Source organism: Colletotrichum phormii, assembly GCF_030913505.1.
Source record: "Colletotrichum phormii strain CBS 102054 chromosome Unknown BDP81scaffold_17, whole genome shotgun sequence".
NCBI lineage: Eukaryota > Fungi > Ascomycota > Sordariomycetes > Glomerellales > Glomerellaceae > Colletotrichum > Colletotrichum phormii.
The window spans coordinates 824,256-844,597 of NW_026851459.1; the positions used below are offsets into that span (position 1 = coordinate 824,256).

Sequence of the window (20,342 nt, forward strand, 5' to 3'; positions counted from 1 at the left end):
GATGAATGTAAGGGTCGCCCTCAACAGTCAAATCGAACGTGTCGTGGCTGTGAGGCGGCTAGTTGAGGCAATGGGGAGAATCTTCTATCAAAGATTTGGCGGTGCTGATAAATTTGGCGGGGTCTGGATTTGTCGCCCAAGTCCTCCTTCCCGGTACCTACACCACCTTGCACCCCGCGAAGTCGCTGTACAGTGGTCCCCACTACAGGTACCGCAATACCTCAGCCTGCCAGTGACAAAAGGTGCCACCCCTGTAGGCCATACCTGCGAAACCTTAACGCCGCTGAAAGCTGCTTACCTTTCTCCGATGCCCTGGCTGCAGGCTACATCATCCATCCATCCATCTCTTAGGTTTTCACAACCACCCATTCCTTATCTCACCTCCAACAACCCACAATCCTGTCACGATGCCACCGAAGAGGAAGGCTCAAGGGGCCGTCACCGGCAGCTTCAAGGCAGGAAAGGGCTCTGTAGCTTCAACACCTGGAGGCGCCACCCCTAGGAGCATCGCCAGCGATAATGAGTCGGCAGCGGATCCCATGAGCGAGTCGGAAGACGAGAATCTCGAGAAGAACGTCGATAAGTTTTCCGTCGAGGCCTACCTGGACAGGCCCAAGGCGAATGGCCACGAATCCATGACCGGACTCTTCAAGAAGAAGCGCGACTTCTCCTTCCTTCAGCTGAAGCCGGACTATCAGAATCGCCCGCTCTGGATCGACCCTGCGAAAGGACGTATTTTCCTCGAAAGCTTCAATCCGCTGGCCGAGCAAGCACAGGACTTTCTCATTACCATTGCCGAACCCATTTCCCGACCATCCTTCGTCCACGAATATGCCCTCACGACACACAGCTTGTACGCTGCGGTTTCCGTGGGCTTGTCACCACAGGACATCATCAACACTCTCGATCGGTTCCTGAAGATGCCTTTGCCCGACAGCATTCGCAAGTTCATCGAGGGCTGCACACAAAGTTTCGGCAAGGTCAAGCTGGTACTCAAGAATACGAAATACTTTGTCGAAAGTACGGATCCAGTCATCCTGCAGAAGCTATTGAAGGACTCCGTCATCGGGCCTCTGCGAGTACACGGCACAGACGAAATTACCACAATAGCGGCTCCGAAACAGGGCCCTCTGGTTATTCCAGGCACTGCCAACGCTGCCGGTGTGCGACAGGCAGAAGAACAAAAGGCCAAGGGACGTGAGGGTGAAGTGAAGAAAGGCGAGGTCTACGCGGCACTGAACGATGACGACGACGAGGATCAGGAGATTACGCATGCCTTTGAGATCGGGGACGAGGCAGTCGAGACCGTCCAGAAGAGGTGTCTTGAACTGGAGTATCCGGTGTTGGAGGAGTACGATTTCCGACGAGACGAGGCCAACCCGAACCTGGAGATCGACTTGCGTCCGGGCACCTTGATTCGACCCTACCAAGAAAAGAGTCTGAGCAAGATGTTTGGTAACGGACGAGCCAAGAGCGGTCTCATCGTCCTTCCTTGCGGTGCTGGAAAAACGCTTGTCGGTATCACCGCAGCTTGCACCGTCAAGAAGGGCGTCATCGTCCTCTGCACCAGTTCCATGTCTGTCGTGCAATGGCGAAACGAATTCCTCAAGTGGTCCAACATCAAGCCAGAGGATATCGAAGCATTCACGTCAGACAACAAGGGCAGGATCTTTCCGGGTAACACCGGTATCATTGTCACCACATACTCCATGGTAACGCAAACTAGGGAGCGTTCCCACGAGGCCAAGAAGATGATGGACTTTTTGCAGACGCGAGAATGGGGCCTGATGCTTCTGGACGAGGTTCACGTTGTCCCCGCCAATATCTTCAGAAAGGTCACGTCGTCCATCAAGACGCATTCGAAGCTTGGCCTGACCGCCACACTTCTTCGTGAAGACGACAAGATTTCGGATCTGAACTTTTTGATTGGTCCCAAGTTATACGAGGCGAACTGGATGGAGCTCAGTGAACAAGGCCACATTGCCAAGGTTCAATGCGCTGAGGTCTGGTGCCCCATGACGACGGAATTCTATGACGAGTACTTGAAAGCGTCAGCCAGGAAGCGAGCGCTGCTATACATCATGAACCCTAGAAAGTTCCAAGCCGCTCAGTACCTGATCAACTACCACGAGTCTCGAGGCGACAAGATCATTGTCTTTTCGGATAACGTCTACGCGTTAAAGACATATGCTGAGAAGCTGGAGAAAGCCTACATTTTCGGCGGCACTGGACAGGCAGAGCGAATGAACATTCTGCAAAACTTCCAGCACAACCCTCAAGTCAACACGCTATTCTTGTCAAAGATTGGCGACACGTCTCTCGATCTTCCCGAGGCTACCTGTCTCATCCAGATCTCGTCACACTACGGTTCTCGTCGTCAAGAGGCGCAGCGACTTGGTCGTATCTTGCGAGCCAAGAGGAGGAACGACGAGGGTTTCAATGCCTTCTTCTATTCCTTGGTGTCAAAGGATACCCAGGAGATGTACTACTCTTCCAAGAGACAGGCATTCCTCGTTGATCAGGGATACGCCTTCAAGGTCATCACGCAGCTCGCCAACATTGAAAAGACTCCCGGCCTCGCCTACGCCGCGGCGAGCGAGAGACGAGAGCTCTTGCAAAAGGTCCTCATTGAGAACGAGGCCGGCGGCGAAGACGAGGTCATTGACGACCTGTTCCACAGCGGCACGATGGGTCGCGCGCCGGCGAGGGGCAAGAAGAAGGCTGCCGCGAGGAGGACGGCTGGTCTGTTGGGCGACCTGTCGGGTGGACAGGACATGGCGTACATGGAGCAAAACAAGAGAGTCAAGCTTAAGAAGGCAAAGGGAGAGAGCAGTGCCTTCTTCAAGAAGATCCAGAGAGAGAAGGCCAAGCGATAGATTGCAATCATGAACGGGTTACGGCGTCTGGTAGGGCGGAGATGGGCCTTTCTTCTGGCTATTGGGAAAGGCAAACGGCGCATTCGAATCTGCTTCATTGTATTATAGATAAACACACACACACACACGCCATGGAGGCGCAAGACTGGATGCGGTGGAAAGATCAGATAGATCTGCACATGATACAACAATACTCATTATTGAGACTTGATACTGAGAAACTGCCCCAATGCTAGTCTTTGGCTTGTGCTGCATGTGACTAGCCTACAGCTCGTGAGTATTGCCTCTACTGAATACGCAGACAATGTCGGTTGCCTATGCCATGGGCTCTATAATCTGGTTCACCTTCATCCGTTGTCACCAGCAGTAAAAGGGACTCTTGCCCAGAAGCTTAAGATGGTTATACCCCTAATCCTGGACTGCAAATCTACCGAGCTGTAGTTTGTGGGTTCGAATCCCGCAAGCGACCTTCCTCTTCTTCATTTTTTCCCTCCTGTTCGCTTTCCCTCAACCTAGCCGAGATGATAATAAAGCAATGTTCAAGTTTCATCAAGGAGTTGATAATGGCTAAATGGCAAACAAGAATCGAAAGACAACCAACAAACGCAGCATTCAATTAGCTGTGGTTGTAACGGTCGAGAATGTTTCGTAAAACAAGATTGGGGGTTGGATTTCAAGGGTGCATGGCTATTTTTGGTGAGCGTCATTTCCGGGTATCTTTACGATATCAAAGTGTTATCCAGTTGCAGCGGGATAGAGAAGGGGAAAGTGAGCTGAAAGCGACTCGAGTCGCCAAGATGCTGCCCCTTTCGACCGTTTGTAGTCGAAGACAGGGGGGATAGAGGCGCAACAACATCGACATTATTTGGCAATGCTTCTAGGCCAATCTATGCGAACGAATACGGCCGGCCGGTCAGAACCTACCAGTCCTTCACGTGGGCCCCACGAGCGAATAAATCAGAAGCAAATGGGTGTGATCTTGGCAGACAGCGGGTTAAGTCGGATTGCTGCATTTGCCATCATCTTGCGTTGCCTATCTGGCAGATCTGGGCATTGTTCCGCGCGGCTGGGGTATTCGTACTGGAGGCCCGATGGGATCCTTGGCGTCCAGACTGGGAGATGAGCGTCCAATGTATCCGTACCGTTACCATCTCACAAATCGCATGCAGGGTTCGCTACGCCGGAGGAGGTGTACAGCATTATTGGCGGCATGGCGGTGAAGAAAGAGAGGAGGATGGTGGTGGAATATGCTGGCGACGACCTCGTGTCGGTGGTGAGAGAGAGAAATGACTGGTATTACAGAGAAGGCTTGGCAAATGGCAGTTGGTTATCGGTAGTCTCCTCGGCGGATGGTGTGCTTGGCCTGGACTTGGTCGATGTGACGGACGGAAGAAGCGACCGGTAGTCCGCGGGCTGGGGTTGTGATTGACAACGAGAATGACACAATGCCGTGCTGGAGGTGCATTGCCTTTCCGTGAGTTCCTTATCGGCAAAGGGTAAGCCAGTGTGGTTGAGCTGTTGGTCAACTTTCCCTTTAGGGCGACTTTGCCTCCAGAGTCAACGAACGGGACGTACGGGTTCCCCAGGCAGGCATCCATAGATCGTCGGTTAGGCAGTGCTGACGACTGAAAGGCCCCCGTTGTAAGAGATATGTTGCGCCTAAAAAAGGGTCAATGGGCATCAGGATGAGGGATCTGCTCCTGGGGACGCCGACGGGTTTCACAGGCCGCCGTGGCGTGCAAATGGCACCTGCTTGATAACATTACCATAGCCATGGGCAGTGAGTGAGTGTTTCTGGTAGGGGTTGGATGTTCCCTGGCAGGGTACCACTCGCCGGGAGCTTCAAGCTTTGTCGGACTGAAGGTCTTCTCGGCCGGGATGTCTTGTTGGAGACGGAGTGCCACGCCGTTTCAATGTATAGGGGTAGAGAGGCATTATTCGTCGGCGGTGTTGTGACTACGGGGATATTGAAGGTGCGCGCGCCCGGGAGCTTAGCCAGTTTCTTGCTGATTGTGAGGCGGTCGAAAACATGCTAGAAGCTTGCTCGCAAGACAATAAACCCCCGGGTCCGCGGCGCTGATGTGAGTTACGGACGGCTTTGACTTTGGTGTATGTGTACTTCTTACGCGTGTACTCCGTGGGGAGAATTCGTAGACAAGACCAGCCCAGTCGTGTGGGATACCTAGGCTGTGTGTTAGGTGCATGGTAGCACTGGCAGTGCAGTACCTATATATCAAACGTGTTGTAATGTCTTGGCTAGTGCGTTAGGTGGTGTATTGAGGCATATGCTCACATGTTGGTGCTGTGCTCACTGCTGCTGAGAAGATGGTCAGTCAGGAACACCAGGGATGGGGCATTCTCGGAGAAAACCATGAGATGCAGCAAAGGAGCGTAAGAGATGTGCTGGCACGAAATGACGTACTAGAGCGATGCAGTGCACCACAGGCCGGCGTGGGAGGGACGGTAGGACGTGGTGCCCCTGTCACGATGCAGCTGGTGTTGTTGCTTCTTTGGGGGTGAACAGCAAGCGTGCGAGTGCTCTGCTTGGATGGACGGGCGACATATTGCCGACCCACCATGGAATTAAAGTTACTTGGCACTCCGCCAGCTTGGTTGGGGGATTTTAGGGGATTTTGTTCTGGCGTGTCTTGGAATGGCACGCCACGAAACAGATCTCGCGAGTTGCAACCAATCTCGCCTTGCGTAACCATTAGGATGGCAGGCTAAGTGTTTGGTGCCACGTTAAGGAAGACCGATGTTGGAGATCGGAGCAGACCGACGTGTGTCGAGGTTGCAGGCGGCGTGCTGTAAGGTATCCCAACTTCCAAGGCAGTGCGTGACCCATGGGATTCTCAAGGACCAAGACTTGAGCGGGCGGAAACCGATGCTTCGCATAAAGATAGCAGCACATGAATGATGTGCGCAGATGATTGGCGATCATTCCGACAAGTTTTCGACATGATGCTGCAGCCATCTGCTGTCACAGGGGGAGGGGGGGAGTCTTTGGTGCGATCGGCTGTCCAATGGTTTATGGGCAGAAGGCATGCGAGAGGCAAGGTCGTGCAGGCGGCAGTGTGAGGTGATCAGCCCTGATATGACTGACGTGAGGTGACTGCAGCCGCATCCGCGGTGCTCCCGATAATGATACCTAATACTGTAGGTAGGTATGTTCTGACTTCCAAGGTGAGGTGCGGTGAGGTTCGGTGCTGCCCGTTGTAGGAAGACGGCTCCCTCCTTCCATGGCCCACTCCATCGTTCTCGTCTGAGGTGCATTGGCGACGGAGTGCGGTACATCTGAGATGTATATTTTCTGTTCCATCCAAAGTGGGGCCATAGCTACTTACCAGTGCCAGGAAAAGCTTAGCTCGGTATTGCCCCCAGGCACCGCAAGGAAAGGGACTGCATCGCCGTCACGCCGTCAACTTCGATGCGCCTTCCAGGTTCCAGTGGTGCCAGTCCAATGTTGAAAGTGCTGACGGAACGGTTTGGCGTCTCCAGTTCCACGGCAAGGATAAGAGTGGACATTGCAGACAGATGTGGATGCTGCTGGATGCACCGCGGTTGGATTACTGAATCTCTTTGCGGTCAACTGTCAACTCCACACCTCACACTTCCAGTCTCCAGTCTCCAGAGTTCCAGGGCAAGCGTCCAGAGCTTACCCCCCCGACGCGCCCGCACGCCGAACGAACGAACGGGCTTGCTTGCCTCCCTTTTCTAATTAAAAAAAATTATTTTAACAGCGAGGAAAAATTGGTTTGACGCCTTCGTTTCGTCTCGTCCTGGCCCGTGGGGTGGGAGAGCACAAATATCTGCCTACCTGGTACCTTAATCCGTTCTGGCATTTCTTTCCCATCTCTTGCTCTCGCCTTTGTCATTACGAACAGTCGCCGGCAGCTCAGGTTGCTTCTTCCTTGTGAAGAGCCAAGAGTTGAGCCACCCTCGAGCGGTAGTGGTGCTTGCTCCCTGCCCGGGCTCATTGGCGTCGGCATCTGCAATCCAATCTGTATTCTGCTGGGCTGCACCTGCGACACTTGCAGCACCAAGTTTGATCTCATTTCATCGAACCCGTCCGATCAAGGCCATACCTTACCACACGTTACCACCCATCACCTGCCCACAGATACATACAGGCAGACGAGAATACTTCGACTCTTCTTTCTCCATCCTGTTTTTTTTTCCATTGCGCCCTCCGACAAAACCTACCTGCCCTGCAACAATAACAGACGACCAGAACTGATGTCACACCTGCTACGCCCGGCTACTGCTACTTCCTCCACCCTCCGCTGTACCAATTGATCGTCATGAATTCCAGCTTAGCCGTCATCCAATCCTCGACCTCTACACCAGGACGGTTAGACTTCACAGCCACAGCCACACTGCCAAGGCCTGGACCATTTCGCCCATTCTCACTGCACCATCTCTCTTATACCTATTCCCCCCGAAGGCCGATGTCTTGTCTGCTCTGGTTCTAAATCGGAGGGGAATTTCCTCCATCACATCAACAACACCAACAAAGCTACTTTCGCGATCCGAGAGAAATGCTCGAAACCGCGCAGGGCTGGCTGCTCGCCCAGCTCCGGGCAGCCAAGCCTTCTTTTATGTCCAAGAAGCCTCACTTCAACTTCATCTCGGCTCACTGTAAGTTCACCATCCCAACTTACCATTCCCAGTGCCCACAAGGCCTTGCGCTGCGCACAGCACTAATCTGCGCACCGCGCTCCCACTTCAGACTTTTGGATTGTCAGTCTCACCATTGTGGGCTCCATCCTCATCTTTGCCTCCGCCGGCGGCCAGTTGGCTTACATTGACGCTCTCTACTTCGCAAGTGGTGCCAACACCCAAGCCGGTCTCAACACAGTCGACGTCAACCTGCTCAACACCTTTCAGCAAGCATGTCTCTACTTCTTTACCATGACCTCGAACCCCATCACCATTCACTCTTCCGTTGTGTTCCTCCGACTGTACTGGTTCGAGAAGCGTTTTCAAGGAGTCGTCCGCGAGGCTCGCCAACAACGCAGAAACACCATATCTAAATCAAAGTCCCGCGCGAGGGATGACTTGAACCAGGCTGAGAGGGGCCGCTTGAGCGTGCGCAATATTAAGGTTATGCACACGAATGGCCACCGCTCGAGAATGACCAATGATGGCATCCTACTCGACATGAAGGAGGACGAGGACGGTCGCATCTCGCCGGGGAGCAACGGTTTTGTTCCCGTCCCCAACACACCGGCACATAACTCTGGAGAACAGTCGCCAGCTAGAGCGCCCGAAACCCAAGAAGAAACCGGAACGGATATCACCCAAGGTCGAATCACGTTTGCCCAGCATGTATTCCGAAGCGACGGCACGGAACCGGAAGTCAAGCTCCCATCACCGCACTCGCCCGCTCATTTTGCCATTCTTGAGCGCCAACGGGCCGGGCCCGATGAGACACTACGAATTCCGAACCCCAGAGACGCGGAGAGGGGCATGAAGCCGAAGCGAGTCGAGGACGATGCGGCACCTGAACCCGAAGACGAGGGAGACGGCAGTATTCCGCATATCCACGTTAACGGCGAAGCGAACAACTTGTCGGATGATATCGGCAACAATGTCCACCGCCCACAAACGATCAAGATCGAGGAGCCCGAGCGACCCAGGGATACCGAGAGAACGGTCAAGGACGAGATCGCGGATGAAGCCGAGGTGATTGGTAGAACCATCTTTCCCTTCTCGCTTCGTAAGCCCAAGAAGTTCTTCAAGGGTGGCAGCAGCGACAACGGCGAGGGCAGCACCTCTGAGAACCCACTTGCGAGAGTCAGGAGCAAGACATTCGACACCATCAGGACTGCATTGACCCGCGAAAAGGTCGAGGACATGCCGTACCTGAGTTTCACGCCTACAACGGGACGCAACTCGGCCTTTCCGGGCTTGACCATTGAGCAACGCGAGGAATTAGGTGGTATCGAATACCGGTCCCTGAGGACACTAGCCGTCATCTTGCTCTGCTACTTCTGGGGCTTCTCGCTTTTCGCCATCACCTGCTTCCTCCCGTGGATTTACACGAGTTCCAATTCCAAATATGCCGCCATCGTGGAGAGTTCGGGTGTCAGCAAGGCCTGGTGGGGAATCTTTACAGCGAACTCGGCCTTCAACGATTTGGGACTCACTCTTACGCCTGACAGCATGAACTCGTTCAACGATGCGTCGTTCATCCTGTTGATCATGTCTTTCCTGATCATTATTGGCAACACCGGCTTCCCCATCATGCTTCGAGTCGTCATTTGGATTCTGAGTAAGATCGTGCCAAAACGTAGTGGACTATGGGAGGAATTACGCTTCTTGTTGGACCATCCGCGTCGATGCTTCACTCTGCTTTTCCCGGCAGGCGCTACCTGGTGGCTGTTCATCATTCTCATCGGCCTCAATGTTCTTGACCTGTTGTTCTTCGTCCTGCTGGATGTAAGTTGTTCTCGACATCTGTGACTGATCTACGCTAACAATGTTCGTAGCTGAACGATAACGCTGTGAGCCACTTGCCGGTGCACGTTCGCATTGTGGACGGTATCTTCCAGGCTGCGTCGACCAGAACTGCAGGTTTCTCGGTTGTCAACATTGCGCTCCTGCATCCCGCCGTGCAAGTGTCGTATATGATTATGATGTATATCTCCGTCTTCCCGATCGCCATCTCGATCCGTCGCACCAACGTGTACGAAGAGAGATCCTTGGGTGTTTACCACAGCCCCGACGAGGACATGGAGGGCACCAACGAGAATAGCGCCTGGTCATACGTCGGTACCCATTTGCGTCGCCAACTTTCTTTCGATCTGTGGTACGTCTTCTTGGGACTGTTCATTCTGGCCATCACGGAAGGCAAGAGGATTCAAAACAAGGATTTCGACGTCTACTCGGTCTTGTTCGAGATCGTAAGTGCATACGGTACGGTCGGGCTGAGTCTGGGTTATACCGGCGTGAACGCCTCTCTCTGCTCTCAATTTACTACCGGAGGCAAGCTCATCATGATTGCGATGCAAATTCGTGGACGCCATCGTGGCCTTCCCTACGGCTTGGATCGCGCTGTTCTCTTGCCAAGCGAGTCTCGATTCGAGAAGGAAGCCGCTGAGGCGCAGCCAGTTCTGGTTCGGTCTGCTACTGCCGCATCGACGGGAACTGCGCTCAGCGCCACGAGGTCCAACCTGAGGTCGAGAAGGATGAGCACGAACAGGAGCCAAGGCAACATCATCACCCAGTTTCTTCACCCTGGTCCGATGATCCCACACGAGGATAGCCTCACCAATCTATCCAGACGTAGCAGATCGTTTGGAGTCGACGAACGTCCGCCGACGGCCGCGGATATGAGGAGGCGCAATACGGAGCCCGTTGATGACGAGACTACGGATACCGATAGCGACGTGATTACAGCGCCTGCACGGAGAGTATTAACTACACCGGCACGCTAGAAGCTGCCGCAATGGAGAACCGCGAGTTAACCTTTGTGACCAATGGAAAAGGAGCATACATTGCAAGGAGTTTGTACTATGGAGTAATCAGGGTGGGAACATGTTTTTTTTTTTTATTGGCGCGGTATCCAGTCGTTTCTATAAAACCAAGGCGGACTAGATGGCTCAGGCCGCGGACAGACTTTTGATTTTGGCGCTTGTTGTCACTGTACATTCTTAGGATAGTGTACACTTATGACGACTGATGAACAACTATGCACGTTTCAACTTTGATATGGCCATCTGCTGGGTGCCAACCAGCTTGTAAGATTTAAACTTTGACGTGACTGATCCATTCGACACTTCTGTTGAGCATGTTGTCGTTGTGGCCTGTCAATCAGCCCCTGAATCACTTGGCATGATTTTCATAGCCATCACCGCCTCTAATATTTCAAGTGATTTTGTTCATGTACACGACTCTACACAGGCCAATGTTGTACAGCTTGCCCGTTTTTTTCTCTGATCGTACATACCACCAACATACAGCCTTACCCTCGTATCAAACGCGTCCTCTCAAATCAGTGTCTCGTCCGTATCTTTCAGACAAAAAGCCCCGAAGAGAAGGACATCCTCCTCCTTGTCTACTAAAACCTCGAACCAGCCCTGCCCTTGCTACGCGTACCATACCTCTCCTTCTTCCAAGCAAAGACGAGGTGATCGACGTTACCCATATCATGCTTGGGCTTGCGCAGGTACGTCAACCTCGCGCGGCGCGCGCGCTTGGGCCGGCGCCAGACGATGTCGATGCCGATGACGGTCGGGGAGTAAATCTTGTACCACATCTCGACGCCGACCTTCATGAGCTGGCCGCGGAGGAGGATGCCCGTGTCGACGCCGCGGCGGCGGATGGACATGCAGACGCCCGAGAAGGGCTCGCCCGATTTGGTCGTGACCATGAGGACGTCGCCTACTTTTGCGGCGTCGGGGCGGGCTGGGTCGAAGAGGCGGGTGCGGGCGCCGGTCGGGTCGAGGGTTGTGCGTTGGGCGGCGTCGAGGGAGGGGAGGGGGTTCTTGTGGGGGGTTTGGCGGATTGAAGGGGGGGAGGGGTAAACTGCAAAGATTGGTTTGTCGCGGGGGCCGTCTGTGTGTTTGATGTTGGTGGTTAGCCTTTCTGAAGGGAGGTTGTGTGGTGGTTTGGAGATGTTGTTGGCTTACAGTAGGATGGCTTCACTGAGGGCGTCGACGCCGGGGAGGGTGTGGATGATGGGGGCTCGGGGGTCGCGGCGGTGGCCATGGAGCGGGCGAGGAGTCTTTGGTGCCGCGTCTGGCGGAGGGCCGTCTTCAAGCAGCCCATCGGCCGCAAGAGACTTGTGGCGTTCATCGTGGTTGGTGTTGTGTTGTGTTGTCTCGCGATGGGACGATGCAACAGCTACAGCTCCTCGAACGACGACATACAGAGAGAGGAAAGGTCAAAGGGTTCAAAAAGTTCAGAGGCGTCGAGGTGCGAATTGCGGGCTGTGATTGGCTCGGGGCATCAATGATGCGGAGCCGCGGGCCGGGAAGTCCTTCGATCCAAAATTTCGGGTGGCTACCCTGCACAGGCTGCAGGCCACTTCCGAGTAGCTCCCTTTTCGCCGACGACGGTTGAAGGAAGTCCTTCGACAAGCTTATACACCACACATACATTTCGCCCATCATGTCGAGGATATTAATGGGAAGGGCCCTTAGGGGTGCCAAGGCGTCGGTGTGGGATCAGCCGGCGTGCATGGCACAGCAGCAGCAGCAGCGGTCCTTTGGTCAGACGCCTGCTCGTCAAAGTATGTCTTGTGATATATATCTCGCATTCATTTTTTGAGAGATGGGTTTCGGACTGACAGGTGCTTCCCTTTCGCAGACCCCCAAGTCCTCTTCGACAAGACCACGACGCCCGGCCTCGGCCCGATTCTCGAGGAGATCCAGACAAACATCATCCTCCCCTACCACCTCCCCATCCACCAGCGCAAGCGCGTCTTCTCCGAGAAGCTCAAGCACCGCCTCAAAAACGACCCCGTATACCTCGAGATCGACGGCCTCGAGCACCGCTTCAACCACATCAACGAGGAGGCCCTGCCCCCTTCGCGCGACATCACCTGGAAGGCCCTCCGCGCCATGGAGACCCCGCAGGACTGGAACAACTTTGGCCGTCTGCTCTCGGGCATGCGCACCGCGGGGCGTCACTACAGCCAGACGGACTTTGCCAAGATGATTCGCATAGCCGGCCAGCAGGGGCAGATTTACACCATTATCGAGGCGGCGAGACAGGTCCGCAAGACGGGGATGAAGCTGGATAACTCGGAAAAGGTCAACGAGGTGCTGCACTTCGTGCAGATGCGCGCCATTGAGAGCGAGTGGGACCAGGAGAAGACGAAGCAGGCGCTGCGGTGGAGCGAGATTGTGCTCGAGATGCTCGAAGACAAGGGCCACGCGCCCAACGCCCGCAAGCTGAGAAAGAGGCAGCTGGCCACCCAGGAGGGTGGCGTCACCGAGCAGGAGCGCTTCGCCCTCTTCAACGACCCGCAGATCCTCGGCGCCGCGCTGCACCTGTCGGCGGTGCTGGCCGTCAAGCACAACGACAGCAAGGACGTGGACGGCAAAGTCGGCCGGCTGGCCAAGAAGCTCGTCGAGCGGTGGCCCGCGGGTAAAGGCCTGCTGCAGCTTCACCCGGCCGAGGCGTACGCCGACCGCGTGGATGGTGTCGCGTACCTGGTGCACAGCCGGACGCAGTACCTCTCGTACGCGAGCCCGATCCTGCACGGCCTGTTCTTGGCGGCGCGCGTGGTGGAGAAGCCGCTCGCGGATCGGTTGAATGCCATCGCGGCGGCGTTGGGACCCGAGGTGAAGGATGTTGCTGAGAACCAGACGTTCCCTGCTGAGCGTGGGCTCAAGACGTACAATGCGCTTTTTGGGTCCGAGTAAGGGGATGGTGTATGGGATGAACGGATGGACTGTGGGTAGAGATGTGTTCTAATAGCATGGCATGGGAAAGATGCCTTGGAAGGGGGAGGTGGTGAGATGACCACAGGGGAAGAATCAGAGGCTCCAAAAAGGGGCTATGTACAGCTGATATGTAAAATTATCTATGTATACAACACAATACGCACACAACCACGACCAAAGACAAGGTCCGCTCTACAACAACCAACCATACCCGCCATTGCTTCCCCCCTTAAGGCAAAACAATGTACTTTTCCAAATGCTTCGGTATCGCCCCCAGAAGCTTCTTCTCCTCAAGCCACTTGCGCGAAAACAACCGCTCAGCATACCGATACGCGCCATCGCACAGAATCGTCACGACCGTATTCCCCTTGCCGAGCTTCTCCGCCACCTCCTTGGCAGCGACAACATTCAGAGCCGAGCTGGCGCCCAAGTACAGCCCTTCCTCGTCGAGGCAGCGGTACACCATCTCGATGCTCTTCTCGTCGGCAATCGTAAGCGACCCGTCGACGAGGCCGATGTCGGGCTGCAAGTTATCCGTGATGCGGCCCTGGCCGATGCCCTCGGTGATGCTGGATCCGCTCCGCTCGACGAGCTGACCGCCCGAGGACACGTACGAGTGTAGCACGCTGCCCGGGGGGTCGGCGAGGAAGGATTTGACGCGGCCGTTGGAGATGTCTTTGAGGTAGCGCGTCGTTCCGGCCAGCGTACCAGCCGTCCCCGTGGCACACGTAAACGCATCAATCTTCCCCTGCGTCTGCTCCCAGATCTCCGGGCCCGTAGTCTCAATATGCGCCCTCCGGTTTGCGATGTTATCAAACTGATTCGTCCACACCGCATTCTCCAGTTTCTCCGCATGGCGGCGCGCCTGGTGGTTATAATTCTCCGGATTCTCAAACGCCACCGCGGGCACGGGGTACACCTCGGCGCCCAACAACCGCAGCAGATCGATCTTGCCCTGGGACTGCGTGTTGGGCATGTAAATGACGAGCTTGTACCCCTTGGAGCGGCACACGTGGGCCAAGCCGATGCCCGTGTTGCCGGCGGTGCCCTCGACGACGGTGCCGCCGGGCTTGAGGAGCCCGCGCTCCTCGGCGTCTTTGACGACGTAGAGGGCTGCGCGGTCTTTGACGGAGCCGCCTGGGTTCATGAATTCTGCTTTGCCGAGGACTTCGCAGCCTGTTTCGGCGGAGAGGCGGTTGAGGCGGATGAGCGGGGTGTTGCCGATTGCTGTTGGGGGGAAAGTCCAACGTCAGCGAATTGTGTTGCATATAGATGGGTCTCCGTTCATCCCTCTGTCCCCATCGTATGAGGTCTGGTATTGAGGGGTGCGGAAGGGGAGGGGAGGGAACGTACCGCCGGTGAGGCCCTTTACGACGCCTTGCGCGCGGGAGAGGTTGAGGGAGTAAGCGGAGGGCGGGTCAATGGCGCGGACGGCCGTCGTCGCGAAGCGACGCACGGCGATGCGGCTCATGTTGGGCTTTCTCTTGGGGGAGCTGGAGGAAAGCTTCAAGATGTGTGCTCAATCAATTTCGTCGGTGACGGATGGGTAGCGAGAAAGAAGTTCAGGCAATTGAGTCGAAGTCGCTCAAGAAACGGGCCTCCGGCATTCGGCTTTCTAAGCTTGCAAGCATCCGTAGTAGTGGGGTTTCTTCAATTGGGTTCAGCTTTTGGAAATCACGTCAGAGCCGCTAGCGGCCGTGTAGGTGGGGCGCGCGGGTGACGGGGCCGGGGGTTGCGGCCGGCAGTCGGTGACTTTTGCGGCGGCCGAGCCGAGTTGGTTCATTGAGTCCACCGACTTCTCGAGCTGTTGGTAACCCGTACTTTCACATATCGGCCTGTGTTTAAGAGTATTACGATAAAGCAGCATCCCACAGAGAGATCATCAATGAACCATGACCTATCCATTTCGCCTATTAAGGTGAGCATCCGAGTAGGATACGTGCAAATCGCCGATGCATTCATCACGGCGTTTACTATTCAAACTTCTCCCCGTTACCACTAATTCAAATTCCCAATCATGCATGATCATCAAGCCGTCTCACGTACGGCGATGGGAACAGTCCCTTCGCGCCCATGTACACTCCAAAGAACCAGTCCCCATTCACGTCCTCAATCTCCCGGATCTCGGCCCCCTTGGGAAACAACAGCTCGTCCTCGGCCTTGGGATACCACGCCCACGTCGCCGTCGCCCTCATCCCGACGCCGCCGTCCGCGGGGAACCCCTGTGCGAGGCCCTCGCCCGTCTTCGGCGCATCAGCCGCAACGTCCCTGGTGACGAAGCGCTCCCGCATCTGCCCGCCCTCGTGCCACCACCACTTCTGCGGGGCCTGGTCGTCGGTGCCCTCTGACTGCGTGATGCGGAGGTTGCGGCCTCCCACGAGGTCGGATAGTATGTGCCGCAGCTGCCCGCCCGGTCCGTCGCGGAAGCCGACTACGATCATGCGATGGCCGTTGAGACACCGGCGCCAGCCCGCGTGCCCGTTCTCGGGGCTGATTTGGTCGCGCGCTTCGAGGTTAGCGTAGCAGTTTGTGCAAATGTCGTAGTCGCCGGGAAGCGTGTCCGGCTCGATGGAGCTGGTGCAAGTGAAGCAGTGATATCGGCTGTGACTAGGAGAGATGGGGTCCTGACAGACGTCGCAACGTGTTGTGAACGTCAGGGGCTTGAAGGGACCGATATTATGGATGTTAGGCCCCGTCAGCACAGCAGCTGAGTGTGGTGGCCGGGGTGACCTGGGACTGGCAGGCGGCGTGTGTGACGACTGAGGCTGATACGTTAGAGGCAGAAGGGGGTGAGTGCACGATCGCCCCTGGTTCACGCAGTTATTGCAGAAACCCCAGTCGCCAAAGTTGCAAACATCGCAGCGCCAGAAGCACTCGTTGGCCCAGGTCTGGCATCGAGCGCAGAAGTTGCCGCTCTCCAACCGCTTCATCGGGTCGTCGGTTGTGAGGGTTCGCCTACCCTCCGCTCCACCCGGTATGATCTTTGGCTGGAGGTAACGATTCGCCGTCAGCATGTGAGGTCTGGGGATATCCTCGTGTGCCGTGTGCCGAGCCTTTTCCCACTTGGCCCACGCTCCGTACCCGAAGCCAAACCAGTGCAAGCAGCCCTTGCCTGACCTGTAGCAGTCGATGCAGATGTTCCAGTTGCCGCTGGCGCAGATCCCGCAGTTGTAGTGTAGCTCGTACTCGATGTGCTGCTTTGCGCAGCGGGAACACGTAATCGAGGGCTCTGGGTACAGTTGCGAGCGTGTTCGTTGATGGCCGGGGGTCGTCGGACTGCCGATTCCCAAACCCAACCCTAGCCCAACCGGCCCTGAAGTAGCCTGGCTGATGATGGACAAGTCTGCCGGCCGGTTGGGTCGTTGCAGCCGGGGTGACAACGGCTCTATGGGCGGAGACGCAGCAAAGTTGGAGGACACCAACCCAGACGAGTTTGTCATGCGGTTGGCAAAGGTAAGCTCGCGCGGTGCTGGCGAGGTGGTGGTTGTCGGCGACTGCGTCGTGGTAGGTACTGACGGCGTACTCGAGCTTCTCGCCTCGGTGAAGACGGTTCTCGGGGCGACTGCTTCACCAAAGTGAGTCAGTGACGACAGATCGGTCTGCGATCGAGTGGCTACACGGGTTTCGGACTGCGTTGCTGGAAGGGGTGTCGTCGCGCTACGACCGCCGCTCGAGGTTCGCCTTCGTCGCCGCCTCTCCTCTGGTCGAACTTCAAGATGCAGAGCGCTCTGCGAGAGTGGCGGCCGGCTGCGATCTTCGGGGAACCCAGTCGCACTGGTTGACCTTGAGTGCGGCCGTTGCCTGCTACTGGGCCTGCTGGTGTCCGAAGCACTTGACCTGATCTCCTGCACGCGATCTGGAGAGTGCCTGGATTGGCCACTCGTGTCTCTCCTCCTCGTTCCTTCGGCCCTCGTGCGCTCCCGCTCCCGTTGCCGTCGTCTGTAAGCCTCTGTAATCTTCCGACTCAGCTCGTCGTTCCGGCTCAAGTCGATGTTGTCCAGATCAAGCCCATCCAACAAGCCCTCTTCCTGAATTTGCCTAGCAAAATCCTCAATTTCCTTTTGAACGTCGCGCTCGCTCAAATCGCTCGAGCTTATGAGTGATCTGAGTGACGACTGGTGCTCGATTTGCCGACGCCGCATGTCGGATGACTCCTGGGCACGCTGTCTCGACTCACTCCTCCGATGTCTCCTTTGATCGCCCGACCTCGAATCCGGCTGCAGCTGGTCTCCACTGAACCTCCCTTCGTCATCTCGCGGTCTCCGACTACCCTCATGTCTGTGGGTGTGTCGACTGTCTCGACTGTGGTCCCGGCTCCGTCTCGTTCTCCCGTCAGCAGAGCTGCTGTCCTCCCTCCGCCGTCGATGTCGATGCCCCGAGGATGAGTCTACTCCAGCATCTCTGAGGCTCATCTCCCGCACATCTTCCAGCAACCTTCTCTCTTCCTCCTCTGCGCGCCTCTCTTCCGGTGTTCTCTCGGGAATCTTGACTTCCGGCAGCACCTGGTCACCCGGCTTGTACTTCTTCACCATTTCCGCCACGTCGGATTCAGACCTCCTCCTGTCCGGGTTCGCAGCTACAAACATGTCGAGGAGAGTGGCGACGGTGGCATTGTGCCTCGTATCGCGAACCGGCGCACGACATGACGGGCAGGTGAAGATGTTTGTCCCTGGTGCGGGCGGGGTCGGTGAGTTCTCGGCCTGCTGCGCTTGGAAAGAGAACCAGTCCTTCAAGCAGGCACCGCAGTATGTGTGTAGACAGTCGAGGAGAGTCAGAGGCTGATAGAGGAGCTCGGTGCATATCTAGAAGAAGCCAAGACAAAAAAGTCGGTCAGCGCACATATATCTCTAGAGTCCTGCAGCAGAATCGAATGGGGTTTGGAAAAAAAAAGTGCCCCTCTTCTAGGGCGGCGCTACAATCGTTGGATCAGACGACAGCGGGCGAACTTACAGAGCACGTCAACTCGCCCTCCAGATCGAGCGCGGGCCTTGAGGAATCCATGCAGAAACTGTCGCTCCGCGCGATCCCTGGAATGCCGGACACAGAGACAATGTCATGAGGAGGTTTGGCCAGCGGGATCGCGAGGGGGACATGTCGGTTTAAGACTGGCTGTCAGGCGAGCCTTAGGTGAGGTGGGTGGCGGGGCCGAAAGCTAGGCGCGCCGTGGCCGCTGCAGCAGAAGCACTGGACCTCACAGGCTCAAGGGAAAGAAAGGTGTGTAAGGGGTCAGAAATGGTCAGAAACCGCCCTGGGAGGTGGCCCCCGACAGATGGATTGGATGCTAAGGGACGGGTCCAGTGTGGCCTAAGGTACTCCGTACAGGCTACGGCTGCCCGCTGTCCGCCCCAAGTTGGGTGTCAAGTCAACCCCACGTTGGTTCCACCGCCGACCCCTACCCCTGCCCCTAGCTCCAAAAAGCATCCCAACTCCTGCGCGGAGCCAATAAGCTGAGATCATTGCAACCCCTCCGCTGCCTTTTGGGACGGGCTAGCCCCTGTAGGCTCCTGGAAATACGAACTCAATGCCCACCGACTCTCCGGATTTCTTCAGACTAAAAGGTCTAAACTGCGTATTCTCGGCCAGACATGTGAGTTGTTCTTGAAGGTTGAAGACTGTTTGGTTTATGTAGCATTTATTATGCACTTACTAGCTTGGCAAAGAGTCTCGGGACTAGAGTAATCATGCATGGAAGCGAGTGCTGTACGAGAGACCCCGAAAAGTAATATCATCCTATTTCCTGCAGAGCAACACAGCCAAGCAAAAGTCGGTGCTGGAGCTGACTGTGCTCTTACATGATCTTATTCATGCCGAGCAGTTTGACGGATTTCCCCAAACACATGCAGCACATTCATTCGCCTAAGATCATGGTTGCACAACATAATGTCTTTGCCAGACTCGGCTATTTCGCATACAACTATCCTTTCATAGACATGCCATGCCGCCCTCAAGAGTGAGTCCACTCTGCCTTCTTCTTCTCGGCGAATGCCTTCATGCCAATCTTTTGATCGTTGCTGCCGAACAAGCTGTGGAATACTCTTCTCTCAAACTCGACACCATCCCTCAGAGGCAGATCCTGGCTCTTGTTCACAACTTCCTTGCACGCGTTGATGGACACCCTCGAGTAGCCGGCAATGGTCTCGGCCGTCTTGAGCGTCTCCTCCATGAGAACCTCGTACGAAGGGAACGCCTTGGCTGCGAGACCCCACTTCTCGGCATCGGCACCGCTAAAGGACTTGCCCGTCAGGATCAGCTCCATGGCCTTGGACTTTCCGATGGCCCGGGTGAGTCTTTGACTGCCACCCGCACCCGGGATCGTGCCGAGCTTGATCTCGGGCTGGCCAAAGTTGGCAGTCTCGGTGCAGTAGAGAATGTCGCACATCATGGACAGCTCACAGCCTCCACCGAGCGCGTGTCCCGAGACAGCAGCGATGATGGGCTTCTTGACCTCAGTGGTGAGAAGGGACCACGACTCGATGAAGGACTTGGTGTATGCCTCGGAAAAGGTGAGGGGGGCCATCTCCTTGATGTCGGCACCGGCGGCAAAGGCCTTTTGGGAGCCGGTCAGGACGATGACGGATGTTTCGTCCGACGCATTGAAGGCCCTCAGCGCATCGTTGAGCTCATGGATGAGGGGAGTGCAAAGGGCATTCAAGGCCTTGGGGCGGTTCAACGTCACTAAAGTGGATCATGGTGAGCTTCATTGTTGTAGTGTGATGATTATGACTAGAGCAGCAATTACCTTGACCAACGCCAGGCTTGGGCTGAGAAACCTGGATGAACTCGTATGTCTTGCTGGCGAATCCACGTGTGAGTCTGGGCAGCGTCGGCGCCTGCATTCGCGAGGCCACCGGCCGAAGGCATCTGAGTGAGTTCATGGTGAGGTGAGAGCTCGAGAAGACGCTCAATGTGAATGGGATGTGACGTGTAGCGAACAGAATGGACGAGCCGTGGTATTGTACGAGATGGTTGATATCGACCTCAATTGATACAGAATCTTGTGTTTAATAAATGAAACAAACTGTTGATGGCGCGGTGATGTAACATGTAGGTCGAGCTCCAGCTCACATTAATC

The 20,342-nt window shown here is 55.7% G+C and overlaps 8 protein-coding genes across 8 annotated transcripts; 3 read left to right on the forward strand and 5 right to left on the reverse strand.

Moving 5' to 3' along the window:
• Window positions 1-329: 329 nt before the first annotated feature.
• BDP81DRAFT_434356 (DNA repair helicase rad25) lies at window positions 330-3,300 on the forward strand. Its single transcript, XM_060590955.1, has one exon. It carries the CDS (start codon window positions 408-410, stop codon window positions 2,874-2,876), a length of 2,469 nt encoding a protein of 822 aa, XP_060442340.1. The 5' UTR covers window positions 330-407; the 3' UTR covers window positions 2,877-3,300.
• Window positions 3,301-4,037: 737 nt separating this feature from the next.
• Window positions 4,038-4,724, reverse strand: BDP81DRAFT_70410 (uncharacterized protein). The gene is made up of 2 exons (XM_060596182.1): window positions 4,643-4,724; window positions 4,038-4,535 (listed from the first exon to the last, which is right to left on the reverse strand). The coding sequence occupies exon 2, from the start codon at window positions 4,472-4,474 to the stop codon at window positions 4,076-4,078; it is 399 nt and encodes a 132-aa protein (XP_060442341.1). The 5' UTR covers window positions 4,475-4,535; window positions 4,643-4,724; the 3' UTR covers window positions 4,038-4,075.
• A 2,690-nt stretch (window positions 4,725-7,414) lies between these two features.
• BDP81DRAFT_326437 (trk family potassium uptake protein) lies at window positions 7,415-10,315 on the forward strand (the record flags this gene model as incomplete). The annotated part of the gene is made up of 3 exons (XM_060585065.1): window positions 7,415-7,514; window positions 7,606-9,317; window positions 9,368-10,315. The coding sequence occupies 3 exons, from the start codon at window positions 7,415-7,417 to the stop codon at window positions 10,313-10,315; spliced, it is 2,760 nt and encodes a 919-aa protein (XP_060442342.1).
• A 623-nt stretch (window positions 10,316-10,938) lies between these two features.
• On the reverse strand, window positions 10,939-11,675 carry BDP81DRAFT_326520 (ribosomal protein L19; the record flags this gene model as incomplete). Its single annotated transcript, XM_060585073.1, has 2 exons — window positions 10,939-11,435; window positions 11,510-11,675. 2 exons carry the CDS (start codon window positions 11,673-11,675, stop codon window positions 10,939-10,941), a joined length of 663 nt encoding a protein of 220 aa, XP_060442343.1.
• A 224-nt stretch (window positions 11,676-11,899) lies between these two features.
• On the forward strand, window positions 11,900-13,374 carry BDP81DRAFT_70441 (uncharacterized protein). Its single transcript, XM_060596183.1, has 2 exons — window positions 11,900-12,111; window positions 12,189-13,374. The coding sequence occupies exons 1-2, from the start codon at window positions 11,991-11,993 to the stop codon at window positions 13,247-13,249; spliced, it is 1,182 nt and encodes a 393-aa protein (XP_060442344.1). The 5' UTR covers window positions 11,900-11,990; the 3' UTR covers window positions 13,250-13,374.
• Window positions 13,375-13,499: 125 nt separating this feature from the next.
• BDP81DRAFT_326113 (cysteine synthase) lies at window positions 13,500-14,741 on the reverse strand (the record flags this gene model as incomplete). The annotated part of the gene is made up of 2 exons (XM_060585035.1): window positions 13,500-14,497; window positions 14,624-14,741. The coding sequence occupies 2 exons, from the start codon at window positions 14,739-14,741 to the stop codon at window positions 13,500-13,502; spliced, it is 1,116 nt and encodes a 371-aa protein (XP_060442345.1).
• A 304-nt stretch (window positions 14,742-15,045) lies between these two features.
• Window positions 15,046-18,494, reverse strand: BDP81DRAFT_408795 (uncharacterized protein). The gene is made up of 2 exons (XM_060589057.1): window positions 18,221-18,494; window positions 15,046-18,072 (listed from the first exon to the last, which is right to left on the reverse strand). Exons 1-2 carry the CDS (start codon window positions 18,269-18,271, stop codon window positions 15,286-15,288), a joined length of 2,838 nt encoding a protein of 945 aa, XP_060442346.1. The 5' UTR covers window positions 18,272-18,494; the 3' UTR covers window positions 15,046-15,285.
• Window positions 18,495-19,214: 720 nt separating this feature from the next.
• BDP81DRAFT_326251 (enoyl-CoA hydratase/isomerase) lies at window positions 19,215-20,145 on the reverse strand (the record flags this gene model as incomplete). The annotated part of the gene is made up of 2 exons (XM_060585047.1): window positions 19,215-19,945; window positions 20,010-20,145. 2 exons carry the CDS (start codon window positions 20,143-20,145, stop codon window positions 19,215-19,217), a joined length of 867 nt encoding a protein of 288 aa, XP_060442347.1.
• Between the last annotated feature and the right edge of the window lie 197 nt (window positions 20,146-20,342).

Excerpts from the sequence above, each read along its gene's own strand:
- BDP81DRAFT_70441 (XM_060596183.1), top strand. The coding sequence starts at position 11,991 with ATGTCGAGGATATTAATGGGAAGGGCCCTTAGGGGTGCCAAGGCGTCG. Across the intron at positions 12,112-12,188 it reads TCAGACGCCTGCTCGTCAAA|ACCCCCAAGTCCTCTTCGAC; the intron begins GTATGTCTTGTG and ends TCCCTTTCGCAG.
- BDP81DRAFT_434356 (XM_060590955.1), top strand. The coding sequence starts at position 408 with ATGCCACCGAAGAGGAAGGCTCAAGGGGCCGTCACCGGCAGCTTCAAG.
- BDP81DRAFT_408795 (XM_060589057.1), bottom strand. The coding sequence starts at position 18,271 with ATGGATTCCTCAAGGCCCGCGCTCGATCTGGAGGGCGAGTTGACGTGC. Across the intron at positions 18,073-18,220 it reads AGGGCGAGTTGACGTGCTCT|ATATGCACCGAGCTCCTCTA; the intron begins GTAAGTTCGCCC and ends GGCTTCTTCTAG.
- BDP81DRAFT_70410 (XM_060596182.1), bottom strand. The coding sequence starts at position 4,474 with ATGGATGCCTGCCTGGGGAACCCGTACGTCCCGTTCGTTGACTCTGGA.